Source organism: Chiloscyllium punctatum, chromosome 9 (genome assembly GCF_047496795.1).
Source record: "Chiloscyllium punctatum isolate Juve2018m chromosome 9, sChiPun1.3, whole genome shotgun sequence".
Taxonomy (NCBI): Eukaryota; Metazoa; Chordata; class Chondrichthyes; order Orectolobiformes; family Hemiscylliidae; genus Chiloscyllium; species Chiloscyllium punctatum.
In genome coordinates, this window is record NC_092747.1 from 22,893,452 (window position 1) to 22,915,420 (window position 21,969).

General features: G+C 42.7%; 1 protein-coding gene across 1 annotated transcript in view; it reads right to left on the minus strand.

The window, feature by feature from the left end:
• LOC140481049 (von Willebrand factor A domain-containing protein 3B-like) overlaps positions 1-21,969 on the minus strand; it is a 162,519-nt gene that overhangs the window by 35,631 nt on the left and 104,919 nt on the right. Inside the window, exons 19-23 of the mRNA XM_072576643.1 lie at positions 20,614-20,770; positions 16,419-16,537; positions 8,770-8,820; positions 8,487-8,664; positions 4,158-4,299 (exon numbers count right to left, since the gene is read on the minus strand). Coding sequence (XP_072432744.1) covers positions 4,158-4,299; positions 8,487-8,664; positions 8,770-8,820; positions 16,419-16,537; positions 20,614-20,770 — 647 coding nt within the window. The remainder of the gene's footprint in view (positions 1-4,157; positions 4,300-8,486; positions 8,665-8,769; positions 8,821-16,418; positions 16,538-20,613; positions 20,771-21,969) is intronic.

The following is a 21,969-nucleotide window of genomic DNA, read 5'->3' on the forward strand; positions in this document are numbered from 1 at the left end:
CTTCATAGCAATTCACCCAGACCCACCCCAGCATTTCCCATGGCGAATCCACCTAGTCTACACATTCTTGGACTCCACTGGGGCAATTCAGTATAGTCAATCTGCCTAACCTGCACAGCTTTGGACTGTGGGAGGAAACCCATATTGACACAGGGAGAATATGCAAACTCCACACAGTCAGCCACCCAAAGCTGGATTTGAACCCACGTCCCTGCCGCTGTGAGGCAGCAATACCAACTACTGAGCCACCTTGCCACTCCTTGCTTGGCAAATCCTTTACACCACCTGCAAGACAACGTTGGAATAGCCTAGAGTTGGCTCGATAAGTCCAGCTTCAAGAACACTCCAAAGAATTCAACAAAAGAGGACAAAATGAGTCAAGCGATTGAACCCCCAACCACCATCAAACTGATGCATCAACTACGCAGAAAGGCGACAGTATCAAGTACATGGGATCACCGCCATCTGCAAATTCCCCTTGTTGTGGGAAAAATCATCAGCCTTGGAGTCAGAGTCAGAGTTCAACGACAGAGTTTATAGTACAGGGAAATACCGGAGCTCCAGGGAGAGAAAGACCCCAACAGCACAGTGATCAGCTGAGATTCTTCTCTCCATCCGGAGCACATGTCAAGATACTTTTATAAATTTTGTAATAATAGGTTAGTGATGAGATTATTGACTTTGTAACATGGTTTGTTTATGGTAAACATTGCAGAATCATTAATAATTTCAGTGCAGTCATTGTCAGTACCAGCGCAGCCTTTGTTAACTTCAGCATGGTTGTTGTCAGTTTCAGCGCAGACATTGTCAGTTTCAATGTCTGCGCGGAAGTCCATTGCTGTAGTAATGGGTGCTAATCACTCTTCCTGAGAATGACAATTAGTGCGGCCCTGGCTATTACCACTCTGTATTGAGTCCGTATCAAAGTGTTAGCATTTCTATCAAAGGTGTTGACTGGACCCAGACACTTTGGTGGGCAGTATACATTACTCACGTGTATTCTTAAACCCACCCGCCTTAAACTAATCAACTAGGTTGTGAGTGCATTGTGCTGGCATTCTGGTGGTCCCAGGCAGTGTCTATATTTGCTCTGCTGTTTCTCTCCATATTGTGGTCTGGTGGCCATCTCATGTGTCAGGTGGCCAACTTATGGCTCAGCGGCCATCTTGTGTGCCTGTGTGCCTAGTGTCACCCTGCCCAATGCTATCTCCCACTTCACCCTCCATAAAACATCCCATGTTAACTTCGAAATATATCATCATTACTTTATGGTTACTGGTTAAAATCTTGGCACTTCCTCTGTACATCCCAAAGGGTACTGGTATCATAACAACTACAGCAGTTCAAAGAAATGGCTCAACATCAACCTTACAAGGGCAGTTGGAGATGGGCAATAAATGCTGGCCCAGTCAGCATATCCATAACATTTCAATGAATAAAAACATTAATAATTCAGCTACAAGCGAATTATAATGCAATGAAAAATAGCAATTAAATGTGTTTAAATGTACATAAAATTATGATAAAAAGAAATGATAAAAAAGAAATAAACATAAAACTGTTGAATGTATTTAACATAATAGAACAAAATATTACCCCAAGGGATTATACATCACTTTTTGATTTCCAGATATCTTTATGTGCATCATTTTACATACAAATAGTGTTACTGAGGAACAAATATATTCAAAGCATAGTTATCTAAATTTGGCGTTGTTTCCCCACCCCATATGTTGAATAATTTTAAAAATTCCAATATTGTGTGAGGGCAAGTCACAAAGACAGTTTGTCTTTAAGATCTGACTATGAGCAGTCACCATGTTTGTGTTTTCCATAAATTCTCAGTGTAACCATCATCGTCAAGTCCAATATTTAGTACCATTTCCAGCTGTTTTGAGAAAGTGGTGGTGGGTTCTGTTCTGGAGGAGGAGGCTCCAAAAAATCACCATCCTCATTCAAGGGTCAACTCAGCATATCAGAGTAAAGATAAGGCTGAAGCATTCACAACCATCCCCAGCCAGAAGTGCCAAGTGGAAGGTCCCCAGACTCACAGATGCCAGTCATTGGCCAATTTGATTCACTCCATGTAATATTAGGAAACAGTTGGAGGTATTGGATACAGCCAAGAGTATGTGCCCTGATAACATTCTTCACGTGCTCCAGAACTCGCTGCACCCCCAGCCAAGCTGTTCCAATTCTGCTAAACACTGGCATCTACCCAAGAATATGAAAAATTGCCCAGGTGCGTCCTGTACACAAATAGCAGGACAAGAGAGTCATTGAGTAAAAGTTGAACAGAACCAACCATACAATGTAAACTACTGTGATTACAAGAGCAGTGAGAGCTAGGAGGTTTTCAACAAGTATCTCACCTCCTGAATCCACAGCATTTATCCCCATCTATGAGGCATAATGTTCAGGTGTGTTGGAATCCTGCCTAATTGCCTGGATGAGTGCAGCTCCAACACTCTAGAAGCTTGACATCATCCAGGACAAAGCAGCCCACTTGATTGGCACCCCATCCACAAGCATCCACTCCCTCCACCACTGATGCTTGGCAGCAGCAGACTGTACCATCTACAAGATGCACTGCAGAAATTCACCAAGGCTCATAAGACAGCACCTTCCAAGCCCACAATCACTTCCACCTAGAAAGACAAAGGCAACAGAATCATGGGAACACCAGCATCTGCAAGTTCCTCTCTAAGCCACTTACCATCCTGATTTGGAATCATATTGCCATTACTTCAGTGTTGCTGGGTCAAAATTCTGGAACTCCCTCCCTAATCACATTACAGGTCCACCTACAGCAAATGGACTGCTGCAGTTCAAGGTGGCACCTCACCATCGCCTTCTCAAGTGCAATAAGGGATGAGCAATAATTGCTGACCTAGCTAGTGACACCCACATCCTGTGAATAAAGAAAAATAAAACTGCCACAAGCTATGATCTGATGGTGCCTCACAGTGTTGCTAGCTCAGGACATCTGTTATTTAATGGAGTGATATTGATACATGCCTACTAGGTTCACTTCAGAGAGAGATTAAGAGTTAATCATATTGATATGGAACTGCAATCCACGTGATGTAGATGTACCCACAGTGCAGATCGACAGGGAGCTCCAAGTTTTTGACCCAGTGTCAATGATGGAACAGTGATTTAGCTCCAAGTCATTATGCTATGTGAATTGGACAGAATGGTGTTCCCATGCATTTGTTCCCCTTCTTCTTTGAGGTGGTGGAGATCGTGGTTGTGGAGTGTGATTTCAAAGGAGCCTTCCTGAGTTGTTGTGCAACACATTGCTGCCATTGTGCAAGGATGATGCAGTGAGTGACAATTACAGATAATGGATAAAGTGGTGAAGGTCTTCAGTGGCATTGGCAGCACATTCATCCAGACAAGTAGAGAGTATTCATCATATTCCTGACTTACGTCCTGTGCATAGGGAGAGCTTAGCAAATCAGGCGACAAGTCACTTGCCACAGAATTTATCATCTTTGATCTGCTTTTGTAGCCATAGTTTTGCACTGGGGACTATAGGACCTGATTTTTTTTTCCCATTGTTGCTGATGTCTGCGGTGGATAAGAACAGAAATCGTTTTTCCCTGCTCCCCCATGCATTAGTTCCCTGTACATCTTCCACATGCCTTTCATGGCTACCCACTATATTGTGTTATTTTGAGAAGAAGGTGAAATGATGAGAATATAGCAGTCATTTCAGTTATACCATTTCTAAACTGCAAGGGATTGGATCTGTATAGCTCTATGACTCTACTAATGCTATTGAAAATAAAGTACATTATAGCTTAATGGGGATCTCTATTATTTCAGTGTGATGGGGAAATACATGCACACATTGCAAAAGAGATGAAATATTTGAGAATATTCGGAACTGAGCTGTCATGATTTCAAGTATAAATTGGAGTTTAATACTCACTGAATCACTTCCAATTATCATAAAGGTTAGGGGACGTACTTCACATTTCAACAGAAATTACTCCTCCTCCATTCCTCGCTGGCAAGAATATTTTTCAGTGCGAGTAGCTTTAATGAACAGTCTTAAGCCTCCAGTAACCTACATGGCAACCGTTAAACTTTGAAACAGATTTACGCTAGGCCTCCTGGTAATCCAAGAAAACATCTGACATCCAACTCACCTGGGTAGTAAAAACCATCAACTTCTGACCTTGCAATTACCCTCTGACCTCTGAGTGCATCCAATCTAGTTCTGTCCTGTTTTGTGGCATTCTGTACACTGGGACTATGGTTCCTGGGAACATGATGCATGTTTTCTGGCTCCTGGAGAGAATAATGTAGAAATAGAAATCCTGAGACAAAAACAAAATGGTTTTACAAAGGAATAACCTGCCATCTTTATAATTTTGTGAAAGAGATGAAATAAGCATGCCTTCAACACAGCTATTTTTATCATTACATTCTCAGGTTCATAAGCGTCAGTGACAGTAGTAAATAGAATGCATACAGTGGATTTCTTGTTTGCAGTCAACTATAAAATTCATTATTGCAGGATGAGGATTAAGGGCATTCAGAAAGACATCTCCGTGAATTAAAGTTATTCATAAACAAGGCCATTATCAATGTGTACATTTACTACAGGCTTTATAGGACAATTTCTCCTTAGGTTACCAAATGTTTAACAGTTCAAAGTCATTTTATGTCTTCTGAATTAAACAGATAACATTCTCATTGTATATTGTGCATTGCAACTAGGAGGAACCAATGTAGCCAGAATCTAAGAAGCTGAGCCCCAAGGTCTAAGATGTAAAATGCACCAAATGGAAGTTAAAAATCACACAACACCAGGTTATAGTCCAATAGGTTTAATTGGAAGCGCTAGCTTTTGGAGCGCTGCTCCTTCATTAGGTGGTTGTGGAGTGCACAATTGTAAGACACAGAGTTAGCCAGCATTAACAGGATAGAGATCCTGTATACAGACCATACACAAGACTCTATCCAGCCATGAGAACTGTTAAGTTGCGGAGTGTAGGAAGAGCATGTCATACAGTTTAAATAACTTCCCTGTAGACCCTAATGACATATGGTGACCTTGGGATATCTGGCTTATATGAAGGGCCAGATGTATATATGTAGCAAAGCATAAAGAATAATAAGCTGATCTAAAGGTGGAGATAAAACAGAATGCCGACAGCTCTTGTAAAATGTAAGCAATGCTTATCACACTAAAGTTAAAGATGTGCCAAATAAGGACCGATTGGGATATAAGTAATATTTGAATTAGTTGGCTGAGCAATATGAGGAAGTGAGGACTGCAGATGCTGGAGATCAGAGCTGAACAATGTGTTGCTGGAAAAGCGCAGCAGGTCAGGCAGCATCCAAGGAGCAGGAGAATCGACGTTTCGGGCATGAGCCCTTCTTCAGGAATGAGGAGGGTGTGCCAAGCAGGCTAAGATAAAAGGTAGGGAGGAGGGACTTGGGGGAGGGGCGTTGGGAATGCGATAGGTGGAAGGAGGTTAAGGTGAGGGTGATAGGCCGGAGAGGGGGTGGGGCGGAGAGGTCAGGAAGAAGATTGCAGGTCAAGAAGGCGGTGCTGAGTCCGAGGGTTGGGACTGAGATAAGGTGGGGGGAGGGGAAATGAGAAAGCTGGAGAAATCTGTGTTCATCCCTTGTGGTTGGAGGGTTCCTAGGCAGAAGATGAGGCGCTCTTCCTCCAGGCGTCGTGTTGCCATGGTATGGCGATGGAAGAGGCCAAGGACCTGCATGTCCTTGGCGGAGTGGGAGGGGGAGTTAAAGTGTTCAGCCACGGGGCGGTTGGGTTGGTTGGTCCGGGTTTCCCAGAGGTGTTCTCTGAAACGTTCTGCAAGTAGGCAGCCTGTCTTCCTAATGTAGAGGAGGCCACATCGGGTGCAAGTAGGCGCCACCTCCAAACAGACCCCACCTCCAAGGATATATTTTCCTCCACTCTCCTATCAGCGTTCCAGACAGACCACTCCCTCCGCGACTCCCTCATCAGGTCCACACCCCCCCATCAATCCAACCTCCACTCCCGGCACCTTCCCCTACAACCAAAAGAAATGTAAAACTTGTGCCCACACCTCCCCCCTCGCTTTCCTCCAAGGCCACAAGGGACCCTTCCAAATCCATCACAAATTCACCTGCACCTCCACACACATCATTTACTGCATCCGCTGCACCCGATGTCACCTCCTCTACATTGGGGAGACAGGCCGCCTACTTGCGGAACATTTCAGAGAACACCTCTGGGACACCCGGACCAACCAACCCAACCACCCCGTGGCTGAACACTTTAACTCCCCCTCCCACTCTGTCAAGGACATGCAGGTCCTTGGACTCCTCCATCACCAGACCAAAGCAACACAACGGCTGGAGGAAGAGCGCCTCATCTTCCGCCTAGGAACCCTCCAACCACAAGGGATGAATGCAGATTTCTCCAGTTTTCTCATTTCCCCTCCCCCCACCTTATCTCAGTCCCAACCCTCGGACTCAGCACCGCCTTCTTGACCTGCAATCTTCTTCCCGACCTCTCCGCCCCACCCCCTCTCCGGCCTATCACCCTCACCTTAACCTCCTTCCACCTATTGCATTCCCAACGCCCCTCCCCCAAGTCCCTCCTCCCTACCTTTTATCTTAGCCTGCTTGGCACACCCTCCTCATTCCTGAAGAAGGGCTTATGCTCGATTCTCCTGCTCCTTGGATGCTGCCTGACCTACTGCGCTTTTCCAGCAACACATTGTTCAGCAATATGAGGAACAATGTGAAGAGATATTTTGATTTGTTCACGGGATGAGGGCAGTTTCTGGCTAGGCCACCATTTATTGTCCATCTCTAATTGCCCAGAGGGCATTTAAGCATCAACCACATCGCTGTGGGTCTGGAGTGACATGTTGACCAGGCCAGGTGAGGATGGCAGAAGGCAAAGAAAGAAAACGTGGGAATTCAAGTAGTAAGGAGGACATAAAGAGCCAGCAGAGAGATATGGACAGGTTAAGCAAGTGGGCAAAAACTTGGCAGATGGAATTTTATATGGGGAAATGTAAGGTTATGCACTTTAGCGGGAATAGAGGAGCTGAACAGGACTTTGGTTAGGCCACATTTGGAGTACTGTGTGCAGTTCTGGTCGCCTCACTTTAGGAAAGATGTGGAAGCTTTGGAGAGGGTGCAGAGAAGATTTACCAGGATGTTGCCTGGAATGGAGAGTAGGTCGTACGAGGATAGGTTGAGAGTTCTCGGCCTTTTCTCGTTGGAACGGCGAAGGATGAGGGGTGACTTGATCGAGGTTTATAAGATGATCAGAGGAATAGATAGAGTAGACAGTCAGAAACTTTTTCCCCGGGTACAACAGAGTGTTACAAGGGGACATAAATTTAAGGTGAAGGGTGGAAGGTATAGGGGAGATGTCAGGGGTGGGTTCTTTACCCAGAGAGTGGTGGGGGCATGGAATGCGCTGCCCGAGGGAGTGGTAGAGTCAGATTCATTGGCGACCTTTAAGCGGCATTTGGATAGGTACATGGATGGGTGCTTAATCTAGGATAGAAGTTCGGCACAACATCGTGGGCCGAAGGGCCTGTTCTGTGCTGTATTGTTCTATGTTCTATGTTCTATGTTCTATGAATATTATTTAAATTGAAAAAGACATGAGAAAGCTGCAGCACAAAGAGATTTCAAAGTCCCCATGTATAGATCATTAAAACTATCATTTAAGTTCAGCAGGTGATAGGAAATGGAATGTAGGTCTTTATTTCTAATGGAATGGAATACAGAAATAGGAAATGCTTCTGAAACTATACTAGGCATGAGTTAAACTACACTCTGAATATTGTGAACAGTTTTGATCCCCTTACCTGCATTGGAGGCAGACCAGAGGAAGTTTATTAGGTGAGTCCCAGGCATTTTCTTATTAGAAAAGGTTGGGTCTATGCTTATTAGAATTTAGAAGAATGAAAGGCAACCTTATTGAATCATACGAGATCTTAGGAGACTTGACAGGAGGGAAAGCTAAACGTGCTTCTGATCCCAGTCAGGTCTGCTCTGATCACAAAAGCAGCAGAAGCCTTAAAGGAGTACAGAATGTGCAAAGGGAAACTGAAAAAGGAAATTAAAGGAGCAAAAGGGGGAATTGAAATAATAATGGAAGGTAAAATAAAGGAAAATCCAAAGTTATTTTCCAGGCACAATAAACTAATAGGTAAGGAGGGAAAAAGTATGGCCCATTAAGGACCATGGGGTAAATTGTGTGTGGAGCCGGAGGATGTAGGTAGATTTCTAAATGAATAATTTGTGTGTGTGTTCACGCAAGTGAGAGGAATAATGTGGATATAGAAATCAGGGGAAGGACTCTAATGTACTTACTCCCAATTTTAGATGTCAATTCTTCACAAGAATTAGTAAGCCATCATTCATGAAGTGAAATATTTGAAATCCTTTGAACCCAGATCAGGTTCTGTGTTAGAGTCATTGCTCAAAAATCCTGAAGAAGATTTACAAACCTTTTCTCGAACAGCCTTCTGGAGGTCTGAGGTCTGTTGTTTATATGTATAACCAGTCTGGATTTCATCTTCCAATAATGTAATATCTTCCTGAGCAATAGGCCAATCCATTCTGTCCAATGCTTGCAGTAAGGCCTCTCTGTGGTCTCCAAATGAGATTGGTTTATCACTATTGAACCTTGTCCAAAATGAATGCACACAGAAAAAAAGTAATAATCAAAATCTAAATGTAACTGCAACAAAAATGCAAAAGCACAGATTTATAAAGAATATTGTTACTTACTTATCTCGCTCCTCCTGAGATAATGCTCTCCATACAATTAAATTTAGACGCCTTGCAAAAGAGAAAGAAGTGTTGGCAATTATTAACTACAAACAAATTTGGAAGCTTTTGATTTAATGTCAATTCATCAAAGGTAGCACCTTTTTGTATTTAGATGAATGAATGATATTGTTTGAAGCCCAATGTTAACTAGCTTGCAAATGCAAAAGAGGTTCCTGGAAAAATAACATTTCAATAAATAATGGTGTCTTAAGGTCCTGTATAAACATAAGTGTTGTTGTTGGTAAATGATACATCACTGCTCAGATTCCGATGTATCCAACACTACAAAACTCACCAGTAAAGTCATCACTAAGTTACCTACAAGCTACATTCTTGTACATGAGCATGTACAGAATAAATATTGTACGCAATTCCAACACACAAGGGCGATAAACTTAGGATTAGGTGTTCCACAGCCTCACTGGGCAGAGTTTCAGTAGAATGGGGGGGGATATAAAATAAGTAGGGTAGCTACAGTATCACTTTCACACCCACTCCCAAAGTCACTATCAATACATAAGGTGGGTGGGCCCTGAAACTGGTAAATAAGTAATGAAGGGTGGCTTAGGTTGATGACAAGTGTATTGATCTGAAGGATACACAGTGGACACTATAATACATCTGATGTGAGAGAGCGGGCGGGAGTGAGCAGGCCATTTTTATATGACATAGACAATAAGATGAAGGATGGGGTGCACATTTAAACCCTTACACAACACCCTAAATATATTTTGGGTACTAACCCCTAAACTTTCACACAGTCCCTTCCTCCCTCACTCTGCACTCTAAAGAACTTACCATTCAGGGACTGACATAATCCTCCTTTCTACCATCTGCTAATGCTACTGTTAATGAGCTCCAGCACAATTAGATGGACTTTCCAGGCATTCAGCTCCCCAGGGCACAACTTCCTCCAGAGAGACAGAAAGAGACTTCAGTCTGGGGCTGGGGGGTCTGAGGTTAGAACAACTCCAAAGCTTCTTCTCATTCTGCTGAAATTGTAAGTTTTGCCCATTGTCTTCCTTATCACTCTGATGAATTCTGTGCTTAATTTTATCATTAGATCTTTAAAAAAATGGATCCTTCTATTTTCAATTTTATTTGAGTCGTGATACAGCAATAAATGGATTTAAAGTCAGCAAAGTGCAGCTAAATGCTAACCTTTATCCCTTTCACACATTTCAGGTCCAGGAGTTCCTCATACAACTGAGTGAGCAGAGCAAGAAGATAGCAGAACTAAAGATAAGGAAGTGTCACCAACTTATCATTAGCAAGCAGCAACTCAGACACTGACGCCATGCATATAGGTCAGAGGGCAGAGTGGAAGAATCCAGCCACATCCAACCTGGGCAAGCATCAGGAGGATAACACCGCCCATGAAGTAGCTTGCTGGAGAAGGAGCTCTGTCTCAGGCCATGGTGCAGAGATCATGGATGAAGACCTTAAAGGCCACCATTTACTGATGCCCAGAGAGATTCTTTTCACATGCACTGATTGCCTATTAATGATGGAGAAGGTGAAGAGTTCATTCAATGTCTTATTACACAGCATTGAGACAGTGCACTAATTTTTAAGTCACAGATATGCAGGAGACAAAAACCTGGATAACAATGCTACAAAGCAGTTGCTCAGGCTTTGGTGGAAGTCTGCGTATTACTTTCTAACCATCAGCTTGCCAGAAAGCAGTTAGAAATGGTGAAATGTAACCAAATTATTCAATAACGGAGAATGTTTTTGTCTAGTTATTCCCTCCCCACCCCTTTCTGCCTTCCGCAAAGACCGTTCCCTCTGTGACTACCTGGTCAGGTCCACGCCCCCCTACAACCCTCCCTCCCATCCTGGCATCTTCCCCTGCCACCGCAGGAACTGTAAAACCTGCGCCCACACCTCCTCCCTCACCTCTATCCAAGGCCCTAAAGGAGCCTTCCACATCCATCAAAGTTTTACTTGAACATCCACTAATATCATTTATTGTATCCGTTGCTCCCGATGCAGTCTCCTCTACATTGGGGAGACTGGGCGCCTCCTAGCAGAGTGCTTTAGGGAACATCTCCGGGACACCAGCACCAATCAACCACACCGTCCTGTGGCTCAACATTTCAACTCCCCCTTCCACTCTGCCGAGGACATGGAGGTCCTGGGCCTCCTTCACCGCCGCTCCCTCACCACCAGATGCCTGGAAGAAGAATGCCTCATCTTCCGCCTCGGAACACTTCAACCCCACTTCAACACTTCAACCCCATGTGGACTTCAACAGTTTCCTCATTTCTCCTTCCCCCACCTCAACCTAGTTCCAAACTTCCAGCTCAGCACTGTCCCCATGACTTGTCCGAACTTGTCCTACCTGCCTATCTCCTTTTCCACCTATCCATTCCACCCTCTCCTCCCTGACCTATCACCTTCATCCCCTCCCCCACTCACCCATTGTACTCTATGCTACTTTCTCCCCACCCCCACCCTCCTCCCCCACCCTCCCCACCCTCACTCCCACCCCCCTCTAGCTTATCTCTCCACACTTCAGGCTCACTGCCTTTATTCCTGATGAAGGGCTTTTGCCCGAAACGTCGACTTTGCTGCTCCTTGGATGCTGCCTGAACTGCTGTGCTCTTTCAGCACCACTAATCCAGAATCTGGTTTCCAGCATCTGCAGTCATTGTTTTTACCTGGTTATTATGTGTAGCCAATCCAGTAGGGAAATGTCCAGTGGTCAGAATTTCTAGTTAACTTATAGTTATGTTCTAAAAGATTACTTTTAAGCTTTTGCAAGGTATGCCGCACCAGGAGCAGAATGTTTCCATCAATGCATTTACAGTGAATGAGAACAGATGTTCCCTAAGAGCAGCGTTGTTAAACATATTACATTGCATTGAAAAATATGCAATTACATTTTAAAATGTCTGGGAATACTCAGCGTCGCATTATTTAAATAATTAGATATTAGATACACACTGCCTGATAATTATCACATTAATAGAAATGGGACTTGTCATTTTCAAAAGCAATGTTACCAAAAAAAAAGGATATACTATTTTCTCATCACAACTACATTACACCCCACATTGCACACGCTGCAATGGTTGAAGCTCATTTAAATGATACTTTACCCATCCTGCACAGGTGTAATTTTCTCAGTCAACCTTTAGATAAGAATCATAGAGATGTGCAGCACAGAAACAGACCCCTCAGTCCAACTCATCCATGCCGGCCAGTTATCCTAATCTAATGTAGTCCCATTTGCCAGCACCTGGCCCATATTGGTCCAAACCTTTCCTACTCATATACCCATCCAGATGCCTTTTAAATGCTGTAATTGTACCAGCCTCCATCACTTCCTCTGGCAGCTCATTCCAAACACACACCACACTCTGCATGAAGAAGTTGCCCCTTAGGACCCTTTTATATCATTCCCCTCTCACCGTAAACCTATGCCCTTTAGTTCTGGACTCCCACACACCAGGGAAAAGACTGTCTATTTATCCTATCCATGCCCCTCATGATTTTATAAACCTCTATAAGGTCACCCCTCAACCTCTGACGCTCCAGGGAAAACAGCCCTAGCCTGTTCAGCCTCTCCCTATAGCTCAAATCCTCCAATCCTGGCAACATCCTTGTAAATCTTTTCTGAACCCTTTCAAATTTCACATAGGAAGATGAGAATTGAACGCAATATTCCAAAAATGGCCAAACTAATGTCCTGTACAGCTGCAACATGACCTCCGGACCCTATACTCAATGTTCTGACCAATAAAAGAAAGCACACCAAGTGCCTTCTTCACGATCCTATCTACCTGCAATGCTACTTTCAAGTAACTATGAACCTGCATTTCAAGGTCTCTGTTCAGCAATACTCCCGAGGACCTTACCATTAAGTGTATGAGTCTTGCTCTGATTTGCTTTTTGAAAAACAGCACCTCACATTTATCTAAATTAAACTGAATCTGCCACTCTTCAGCCCGCTCACCCATCTGATCAAGATCTCATTGTAGTCTGAGGTAACCTTCTTCGCTGTCCACTACACCTCCAATTTTGATATCATTTGCAAACTTACTAACTATACCTCTTACGGTCACATTCAAATCATTTATATAAATTATGACAATTAGTGGACCCAGCACTGATCATTGTGACACACCACTGGTCACAGGCCTCCAATCTAAAAAAGCAACCCCCCACCACCGAAGGTCCTCTACCTTCTAGCCAGTTCTGTATCCAAATGGTTAGTTCTCCTTGTATTCCATGAGATCTAACCTTGGTAACCAGTTTCCCATGGAGAACATGTCAAACACCTTAATGAAGTACATATAGATCACCTCCACTGCTTTGTCCTCATCAATCCTGTTTGTTACTTGTTCAAAAAACTCAACCAAGTTCATGAGGCATGATCTCCCATGCACAAAACCATGCTGACTAAACCTAATCAGTCCTTACCTTTCCAAATGCATGTAAATCCTGTCCCTCAGGATTCTCTCTAATACCTTGTCCACCACCGATGTCAGGCTCACCGGTCTATAGTTCCCTGGCTTTTCCTTACGACCTTTTTAAATAGTGGGACCATATTAACCAACCTTCAGTCTTCCAGCACCTCACCTGTGACCATCAATGATGCAAATATCTCAGCAAGGAGCCCAGCAATTGGTTTCTTAGCTTCCCACAGAGCTCTAGAGTACACCTGATCAGGTCCTGGGGATTTATCCACTTTTATCAGTTTCAAGACATCCAGAACTTCCTCCTCTGTCATATGGACATTTTTCAAGATGTCGCCATCTATTTGCCTACATTCTCTATCTTCCATGTCCTTCTCCACAGTAAACACCGATGCAAAATACTCGTTTAGTATCTCACCCATTTCCTGCAGCTCCACACATGGCCTACCTTGCTGAGGGGCCCTATTGTCTCCCTGGATATCCTTTTGTCCTTAATGTATTTGTAAAAAACCATTTGGATTCTCCTTAATCCTTTTTGCCAAAGCTATCTCATGTCCCCTTTTTGCCCTCCTGATTTCCCTCTTAAGGGCACTTCTACTGCCTTTATACTCTCAGGATTCACTCGATCTCTCCTGTCTATACCTGACATATGCTTCTTTGTTTTTCTTAACCAAAACCTCAATTTCTCTAGTCATCCAGCATTCCCTACACCTACCAGCCTTTCCACCACTATTTTAAAACAAATAGAATTACGGTCGCTGGCCCCAAAGTGTTCTCCCACTGACACCCCAGTCACCTGCCCTGCCTCTGTTCCCATTAGTAGGTCAGGTTTTGCACCTTCTCTGGTAGGAACATCCACATACTGAATCCGAAAATTATCTTGTAGACATTTAACAAATTTCTCCCTATCTAAACCCTTAACACTATGGCAGTCCCAGTCTACCTTTGGAAGATATCCTAAATAAATGTAGTCCCATTTGCCAGCACTTTGTCCCATCCCTCTAAAACCTTCCTATTCATATATGCATCCAAATGCCTTTTGAATGTTGTAATTGTACCAGCCTCCACCACTTCTTCTGGCACCTCATTCCATACACCCATCATCCTCTGCATGAAAAAGTTGCCCCTTAGGTCCCTTTTAAATCTCTCCCCTCTCACCTTGAAATTTGTTTTACTTGATGGGTTACATGTGGTTACAGGATCTGCAGCTTTTATCTTGCCCTCAGGTAACTCAGTGAGTGAGACTACCTCTAGCAAATGCAGCAGTCGAGTTTCAAGCTGTTCAAGAGCAGCATAGTCCACTACATTAGTTACTCGCTTGATGTAGATCATTGGAATATAATGTGGCTCATTTCATTTCTAACTCACAAATTTAAAAATGAACGCTAGTCTACGTCTTGGGGAAACGGATCACTGGCCCTGAAACATTAACTCTGCTTTCTCTCCACAGATGCTGCCATACCTGCTGAATTTCTCCAGCAATTGCTATTTTTGTTTTAGATTTCCATAGAATCCCTACAGTGTGGAAACAGGTCCTTGGGCCCAACCAGTCCAGACCAACCTTTTGAAGAGTAACCCACCCAGACCATTTCCCCACTACTCTACATTTACCCCAGACTAATGCACCTAACCTACACATCGTTGAATACTGTGAACAATTTAGCCTGGCTAATTCACCTATCCTGCGCATCTCTGGAATGTGGGAGAAAACCAGAGCACCCAGAAAGAACCCCCCCACACACTAGGAGAACTTGCAATCTCCTCACAGTCAAGTCGCCTGAGACTGGAATCAAATCTGAGTCTCTGCTGCTGTGAGGCAGCAGTGCTAACCACTGAGCCACCGTGACACGTACCCCGCAACCCCCACCACTCCCCCAAACTGAGCCACCGTGCCGCCCCTGCATCCATTTCCAGCATCTGCAGTTCTTTGATTTTTTGGGGTGGGGTTGTGATCTCTAAATATTTGCTTTCTGTATGTGGTACTTTAACTTTCTTATGTGTTTATGACCAACTCTAGCCTCTGGTGACCGTCTGTCTGGAGTTTGCACATTCTCCCAATGTCTGCATGGGTTTTCTCCCAAAGTCCAAAGATGTATAGGTTAGGTGGATTCGATATACTAAATTGCCCATAGTGTCTAGGGATGTGTACATTAGGTGGATCAGCAATGGTAAATGCAGGGTTACAGGAATAGGGTAAGGGGTGTGAGTCTGAATGAGCGCTCTTTTTAGAGTCTGTTTAGAGACTTGTTGGGCTGAATGGCCTGTTTCCACACTGTAGGGATTCTATGATTCTGAACATAATTATGGACTTTTTTTTTAAAAAAACCAAGCATTTTCTTTGTTCAATATAGCCTTTGGAAAGTCTGCAAACCGCGATAATATACTTAAATCAACTTCAGTCTTGTAAAGGTAGTTTGCCTGCCAGATTTCTTAACTCCACCCTTCCTGCCATATTTTAATATGCTCCTAGTAGCAAGCTAGATGCCTGCAGTCCATACTAATAATGGTCATCAGTGGGAAATTCAGCAGGGCCGGATGCTCATAATTTATGTAAACATGAGTTGTGCCATATTGAATCTTGGTGATTCAACATTAGAACTGGAAAATATCACAATCTGAGCCCAGTGTAGCTGAAATAGTGCAAGACCAAATAATGAAAAGGATTCAGAGGGAAAAAAAATCATGATGACTCCAAATTTTAAATTCACAAAGTATGAAGCAAGTTAAAGGAAATTCATTGCAAAAGTTTAAATGAACCACATATCTTAACAGACAAATTTATATTACACAAATAAGTGAAATAGACAAAGGATAAATTTGAGAATAATAGAAAGCTCTAAGCTAATCATACAATAGGAATTGTCTCTTCATTTTCAATAATAGATTCCCACTTTTTAATTCATTCACACAAAGTAGCTGTTGCAAGCTAGGCCAGGATTTCTGGCCCATCTGGAACTGTCCTCATGTTATTTAGTATTACAACAACTGAAAGATGTTGTAAAGGGCAACAAAGAATTGGATTGACCGTCGATTCAATGAAGAATAGAGCAATCTACATGGTACAATAATGTCTGACATACTCTTGCAGATACGGTCTAGAGAACAGTGAGTTGCTTGAGGTGACCTGCTCTTACCACATTCATTTTTTTTACTAATTTATGGAAGGACTAATTGATTACTTACTTTTCATAGCAATGGATAGCGTGGAGGAGTCTTTTTTTGTAGTGTTTCAGGTTCACACCTAATGGATTAATGAGTGTGATCTGCTTCTTGCAGTTGCTCACATGCGCTAATGGTAGCATCTGAGTTAAAACAATATTAACAAATTTATATCAGACTGAAATACACCGAGGTACCATAGTTATTTTAAAAGCAATATCCACAGATAAAGGTTAATTCGGAAGTTTTTTTTAATCCACTGTAATTTCTTTCTTCACTTTTAAAAAGAAAGACACATGTAGGTGTGTCCTGTGGTGATGACTTGTTAAGCTTACTACAGGTAGACAACTCTTTATCCGAAATCCTAAAATCCGAAAAGCTCCAAAATCGAAAGGTTTTTTTTGTGAAGTTTTTATCTCATTTACAAGGTTGTTTGGCATGTAAACAGTTAACCCAACTCCACCCCACTCAATGCAACATAGGTGGGCGTGGCCCAGCACTGACAGACCTTAGTTCTGCCTCAGGATCCGTTACTCACACTGAGTCTGCTGTTCCGTAAGATTTTTTTAAAATTTCACTGTTGAGCTGTCACTTATTACGAAATTCAAAAAGTTCCTAATTCCAAAACCCAGCTAGTCCTGAGCGTTTTGGATAAAGGATTGTGTGCCTTTATTAAGAAAATGAGGAGACCTGTGGATATCGGAGGACATGATGGACCAAAAGTTCTTCCTCTGTACTGTAAATGTTTTTGAGTCTATGAGGTCTTCACTCTACAAGATTCTAAGATGTTCTGCCAAATGCAATCTCAGACAATGACTCTTTCAGAAGCACTTCAATAGTCTTATACATCTCCCCCCAAACTTTTATCTCGCAGTTGACATTCACGTTAATTTTGAAATAACTGCACAGAGGTCACCAAGTCACCCTTTATTTACACATGCTCAGTACATGGGTTCTGACCAGCCAGCTCAGAGCCAATCCACAGAATGAGAAGACCTTCTGAATCACTTGTTTTCTTTTCTTTTTTTTTCTCTTTCTTATTGAGCGTGCGCAGGTGTCGGGCACAGTGAAAAACAAGTGTGTAAATCTTTATTTATATTCCACCACCAGGAAGAAAGGAAACACTCAAGTGGCCAGTGATAAGCAGTGCCCTTCTCGACAAATGGCAATACTGCATGATCAAAAAGTGAAGGGGAGGGCAGGGATTACATCAAAATAGAGTTGCAGGGGGTTAGAAAACACTCCATTCCTTGTGGTGCCCACCTCTCCCTGAAAATCATGAGGATGTTGGTGGACACCACATGCTCCTTCTCCAGGCACACTGGGGCTTTGAATCGTCTGTTTATTTTTATCTTTTTTTTTCCTTCTTTTTTTTCTCCCAGCACCCATGTTGTGTGTGTGCAGGTATGAGACACAGTGAAAGACACAAGGTGCACGAATCTTTATTCAAATTTCCAACACCAGGAAGAAAGGAAACAACCAAGTGGCCAGTGACAAGCAGTGCCCTTCACATCAAAGGGCAATGCTGTGTGATCAAACAGTGAAGGGGAGGGCAGGGATTAAATCAAAATAGAGTTGGAGGGGGAATCGCATGTTTTTTTCTTTTTTCTTTTTTGAATTTAACCCCCACACTACCGCGTAACTGCCTAACTGCGGTAGTGCTTATTTTTCCCCAGCACCCATGGTGTGTGTGTGTGTGTGTGTGTGTGTGTGTAGGTGTGAGACACAGTGAGAAACACAAGGTGCACGAATCTTTATTCAATTTCCACCACCAGGAAGATAGGAAAACACCCAAGTGGCCAGTGACAATCACTGCCCTTCACATCAAAGGGCAATGCTGTGTGATCAAAACAGTGAAGGGGAGGGCAGGGATTAAATCAAAATAGAGTTGGGGGGGAATCGCCTGTTTATTTTTTTTGGGCAATGCTGTGTGAATCTCCTTGTTTTTTTAAAACTCCCCTTTTTTTAAATTTAACCCCCACACTACCGCCTAACTGCGGTAGTGCTTATTTTTTTCCCCAGCACCCATGGTGTGTGTGTGTGTGTAGGAGTGAAACACAGTGAAAGACACAAAGTGCATGATTCTTTATTCAATTGCCACCACCAGGAAGATAGGAAAACACCCGAGTGGCCAGTGACAAGCACTGCCCTTCAAACCCAAGGGCAATGCTGTGTGATCAAAACAGTGAAGGGGAGGGTAGGGACTAAATCAAAATAGAGTTGGAGGGGGAATCGCCTGTTTATTTTTTTTTCCCCCAGGCAGCAGCAGTGAGGCAGGCCCCAAGCAGCAACAGGGACAGTCCTTGCACGTGTTCACACACAGAGTCACAGTCACACACTGAGCCAATTTCTCCAGAAGGGGGGAAAACACCCGAGTGGTCAGTGACAAGCACTGCCCTTCTCATCAAAGGGCAATGCTGTGCGATCAAAACAGTAACATTTCTGTTTTTTTTTTTTCCTTTTTTCTTTTTTTTCCCCCACACTACCGCCTAACTGCGGTAGTGCTTATTTTTTCCTCAGCACCCATGGTGTGTGTGTGTGTGCAGGTGTGAAACACAGTGAAAGACACATAGTGCACGAATCTTTATTCAGTTGCCACCACCAGGAAGATATGAAAAACACCCGAGTGGCCAGTGACAAGCACTGCCCTTCAAACCCAAGGGCAATGCTGTGTGATCAAAACAGTGAAGGGGAGGGCAGGGATTAAATCAAAATAGAGTTGGAGGGGGAAATCGCCTGTTTATTTATTTTTTCCTAACTGCAGTAGTGCACTCCTGTTTTTTTTTAGCTTTTTTTTTCTTTTTCTTTTTTCTTTTTTTTATCTTTTTTTTCCCCACACTACCACCTAAGTGCGGTAGTGCTTATTATTTCCCCAGCACCATGGTGTGTGTGTGTGTGCAGGTGTAAAACACAGTGAAAGACACAAAGTGCATGAACCTTTATTCACTTTCCACCACCAGGAGGATAGGAAAACACCCGAGTGGCCAGTGACAATCACTGCCCTTCAAACCACAGGGCAATGCTGTGTGATCAAAACAGTGAAGGGGAGGGTAGGGACTAAATCAAAATAGAGTTGGAGGGGGAATCGCCTGTTTATTTTTTTTTAAAAGGGAAAACACCCGAGTGGCCAGTGACAAGCACTGCCCTTCACATCAAAGGGCAATGCTGTGAGGCTTCCCTTTTTTTTTCTGTGATCAAAACAGTGAAGGGGAGGGTAGGGACTAAATCAAAATAGAGTTGGAGGGGGAATCACCTGGTTATATCCATCGACCAAGGCTCTCTGAATGGCCTACATTAACAGGCCCAATCAAAGATCTCATAGTCATGAGATCCACTTGACCCTCATTCCAATCACTACAAATATATATGGTGACATTTATCACTGGCCCATGAATGAACAAGATAAACATGCAATAAGCTTACATTTAGATGGTCAGAGATGGATTTTTTTTGATTGGGTAATACCAAAGCTTAGAGAAAATATTTCAAAATCCAACTCCTCAGTTGGCCAAAATCAATTGTAATTTCAACTTTTAAACTGAAACTGTAGATGGCTTCTTCTGATTAGCAGTCGGAGCTATCACCCAGTGCAGTTTCAAGCTTTAAGTAATCTTTTCAGGGTTTTATCCCAACACTTGGTATCTGCAACTAACCATAGCTCCTCACTGTAAGGTAACCTAGTTCACTACATATTCCTGACTTCTTGGGAGCACAAATCTGTACAGCTATCCTATTCCAAGGTCTTCACAGGACTGCCCAAAACTCGAAGTAAAACTGAAACTAAAAGCCTACCTCTCTAAGCTTTGGGTGACTCCCTAAAACAAACAGATTTTCAAAATTTCTTGAAGCCCCATTATTTACCTTGCTGGGTCCAAAAGCAACCTCAGATTAAAAAAAAACATTCACTCTAACCTCCATAACCTGGCTTCTTCACAAAGACAAGGACTAAGACTTATAAACAGCTACCAAGGTGCAGAACATTTCCCAGTAACTACCTCAGTTTACCTATTTAAACCAGTTCTTTGTAGTAAAGTATCTTAACATTGGTCCAAAATAGTTGGCTAGATTGAACACATTTTAGCAACTGAGTGTGAGAACAGTGTGTGAGATCTTGGAATGGACATGAGGTAAGTCACAAGAGATCAACAATGTAGAATATAATCCTCATATTTTCCTGAACAGTTCAGAAATGTAATTTAAATGAAAGAAGAGAACTCACCTCATCAAAGACTTTGGACACAATATACTTGTCTAAAATTGGGACATATTTGGAAGTTTGAGCCACAGCCGTCGGTGCAAGTGCATCCATTATGGTGAGTCTCTTTGCAAGTAAGCTATTTGTCTTCAGCCAGCAGGCTGAAGAAGTATCCAGAGAGCTAGAAACAGATCAATAATGTCTCATGAGATTAAAACCATAGAGGGATAGACACTCAGAATTACTCAATACCTCCATACTCCAAATTTCTTATGAAAATAGATTCATAGGCAACTGATTTGATTTGATTTAATTTAATTTGTTATTGTCACACGTACCCAAGTACAGTGAACAGCATTGTTTTGTATGCAGTACTGGCAGATCATACAATACAATGTGCACCATCAGGGTAATATAACAAAGCAAGGGATACAATGTTATGGCTGCAGAGAAGGTGCACAAAGAGCGAAATCAACATCAAATTTAAAATTTGAGAGGTCTATTCGGAAGTCTAGGAACAACGGGGATGAAGGTGTTCTTAAAAATGTTGGTGTTTGAGCTTTGGTATCTTCTGCCTGAAGAAAGAGGTTGAAAGAATTTATAACCGGAGCGAGAGGGGACTTTGATGATGTTGGCTGCCTTCCCAAGGCAGCAGGAAGTATAGATGGAGTCAATGGGTGGAAGGTTGGCTGAAGATTGCTTGCATAAAAAATTAGAGTTCAGTTAAGTAATTCCTTTCTAAAGCGTCCCTAAATTTGTGAGCCAATTATTTTTCTCTTAGAAGGAATAGGCAATTACTCGACTGTTACAATCTATAGAAAAACAAGTAGTTTACCACCCATTTTTTCCAAGATAAATGAACTACTGGTAAAATTCCACCAAAGGTCAAGAGCACTTCTCCCCTTTCATAATGACTTAGGAAGTGCATTTTACAAGCAGAATATCACTTAAGATGGTGGATGAAAGTTTAGATCTGGAATTTCAATCATTTCTCAGAAGTGGAAATAAAAGCAATGGTGATCCAATTTGTAAAACAACAAACAATGAAAAGGGAGGGAGGTGGCTGAGGAAATAGCAGAGCCATTGGTTGAGATCTTTCAAAAGTCACTGAAGTCAGGGAAAGTCCCGGATGATTGGAAGATTGCTGTTGTAACCCCCTTGTTCAAGAAAGGATCAAGACAAAAGATGGAAAATTATAGGCCAATTAGCCTAACCTCGGTCATTGGTAAAATTCTAGAATTCATCATTAAGGATGAGGTTTCTAAATTCTTGGAAGAGCAGGGTCAGATTAGAACAAGTCAACATGGCCTTAGTAAGGGGAGGTTGTGCCTGACAAACCTGTTGGAATTCTTTGAAGAGGTGACAAGTAGGTTAGACCAG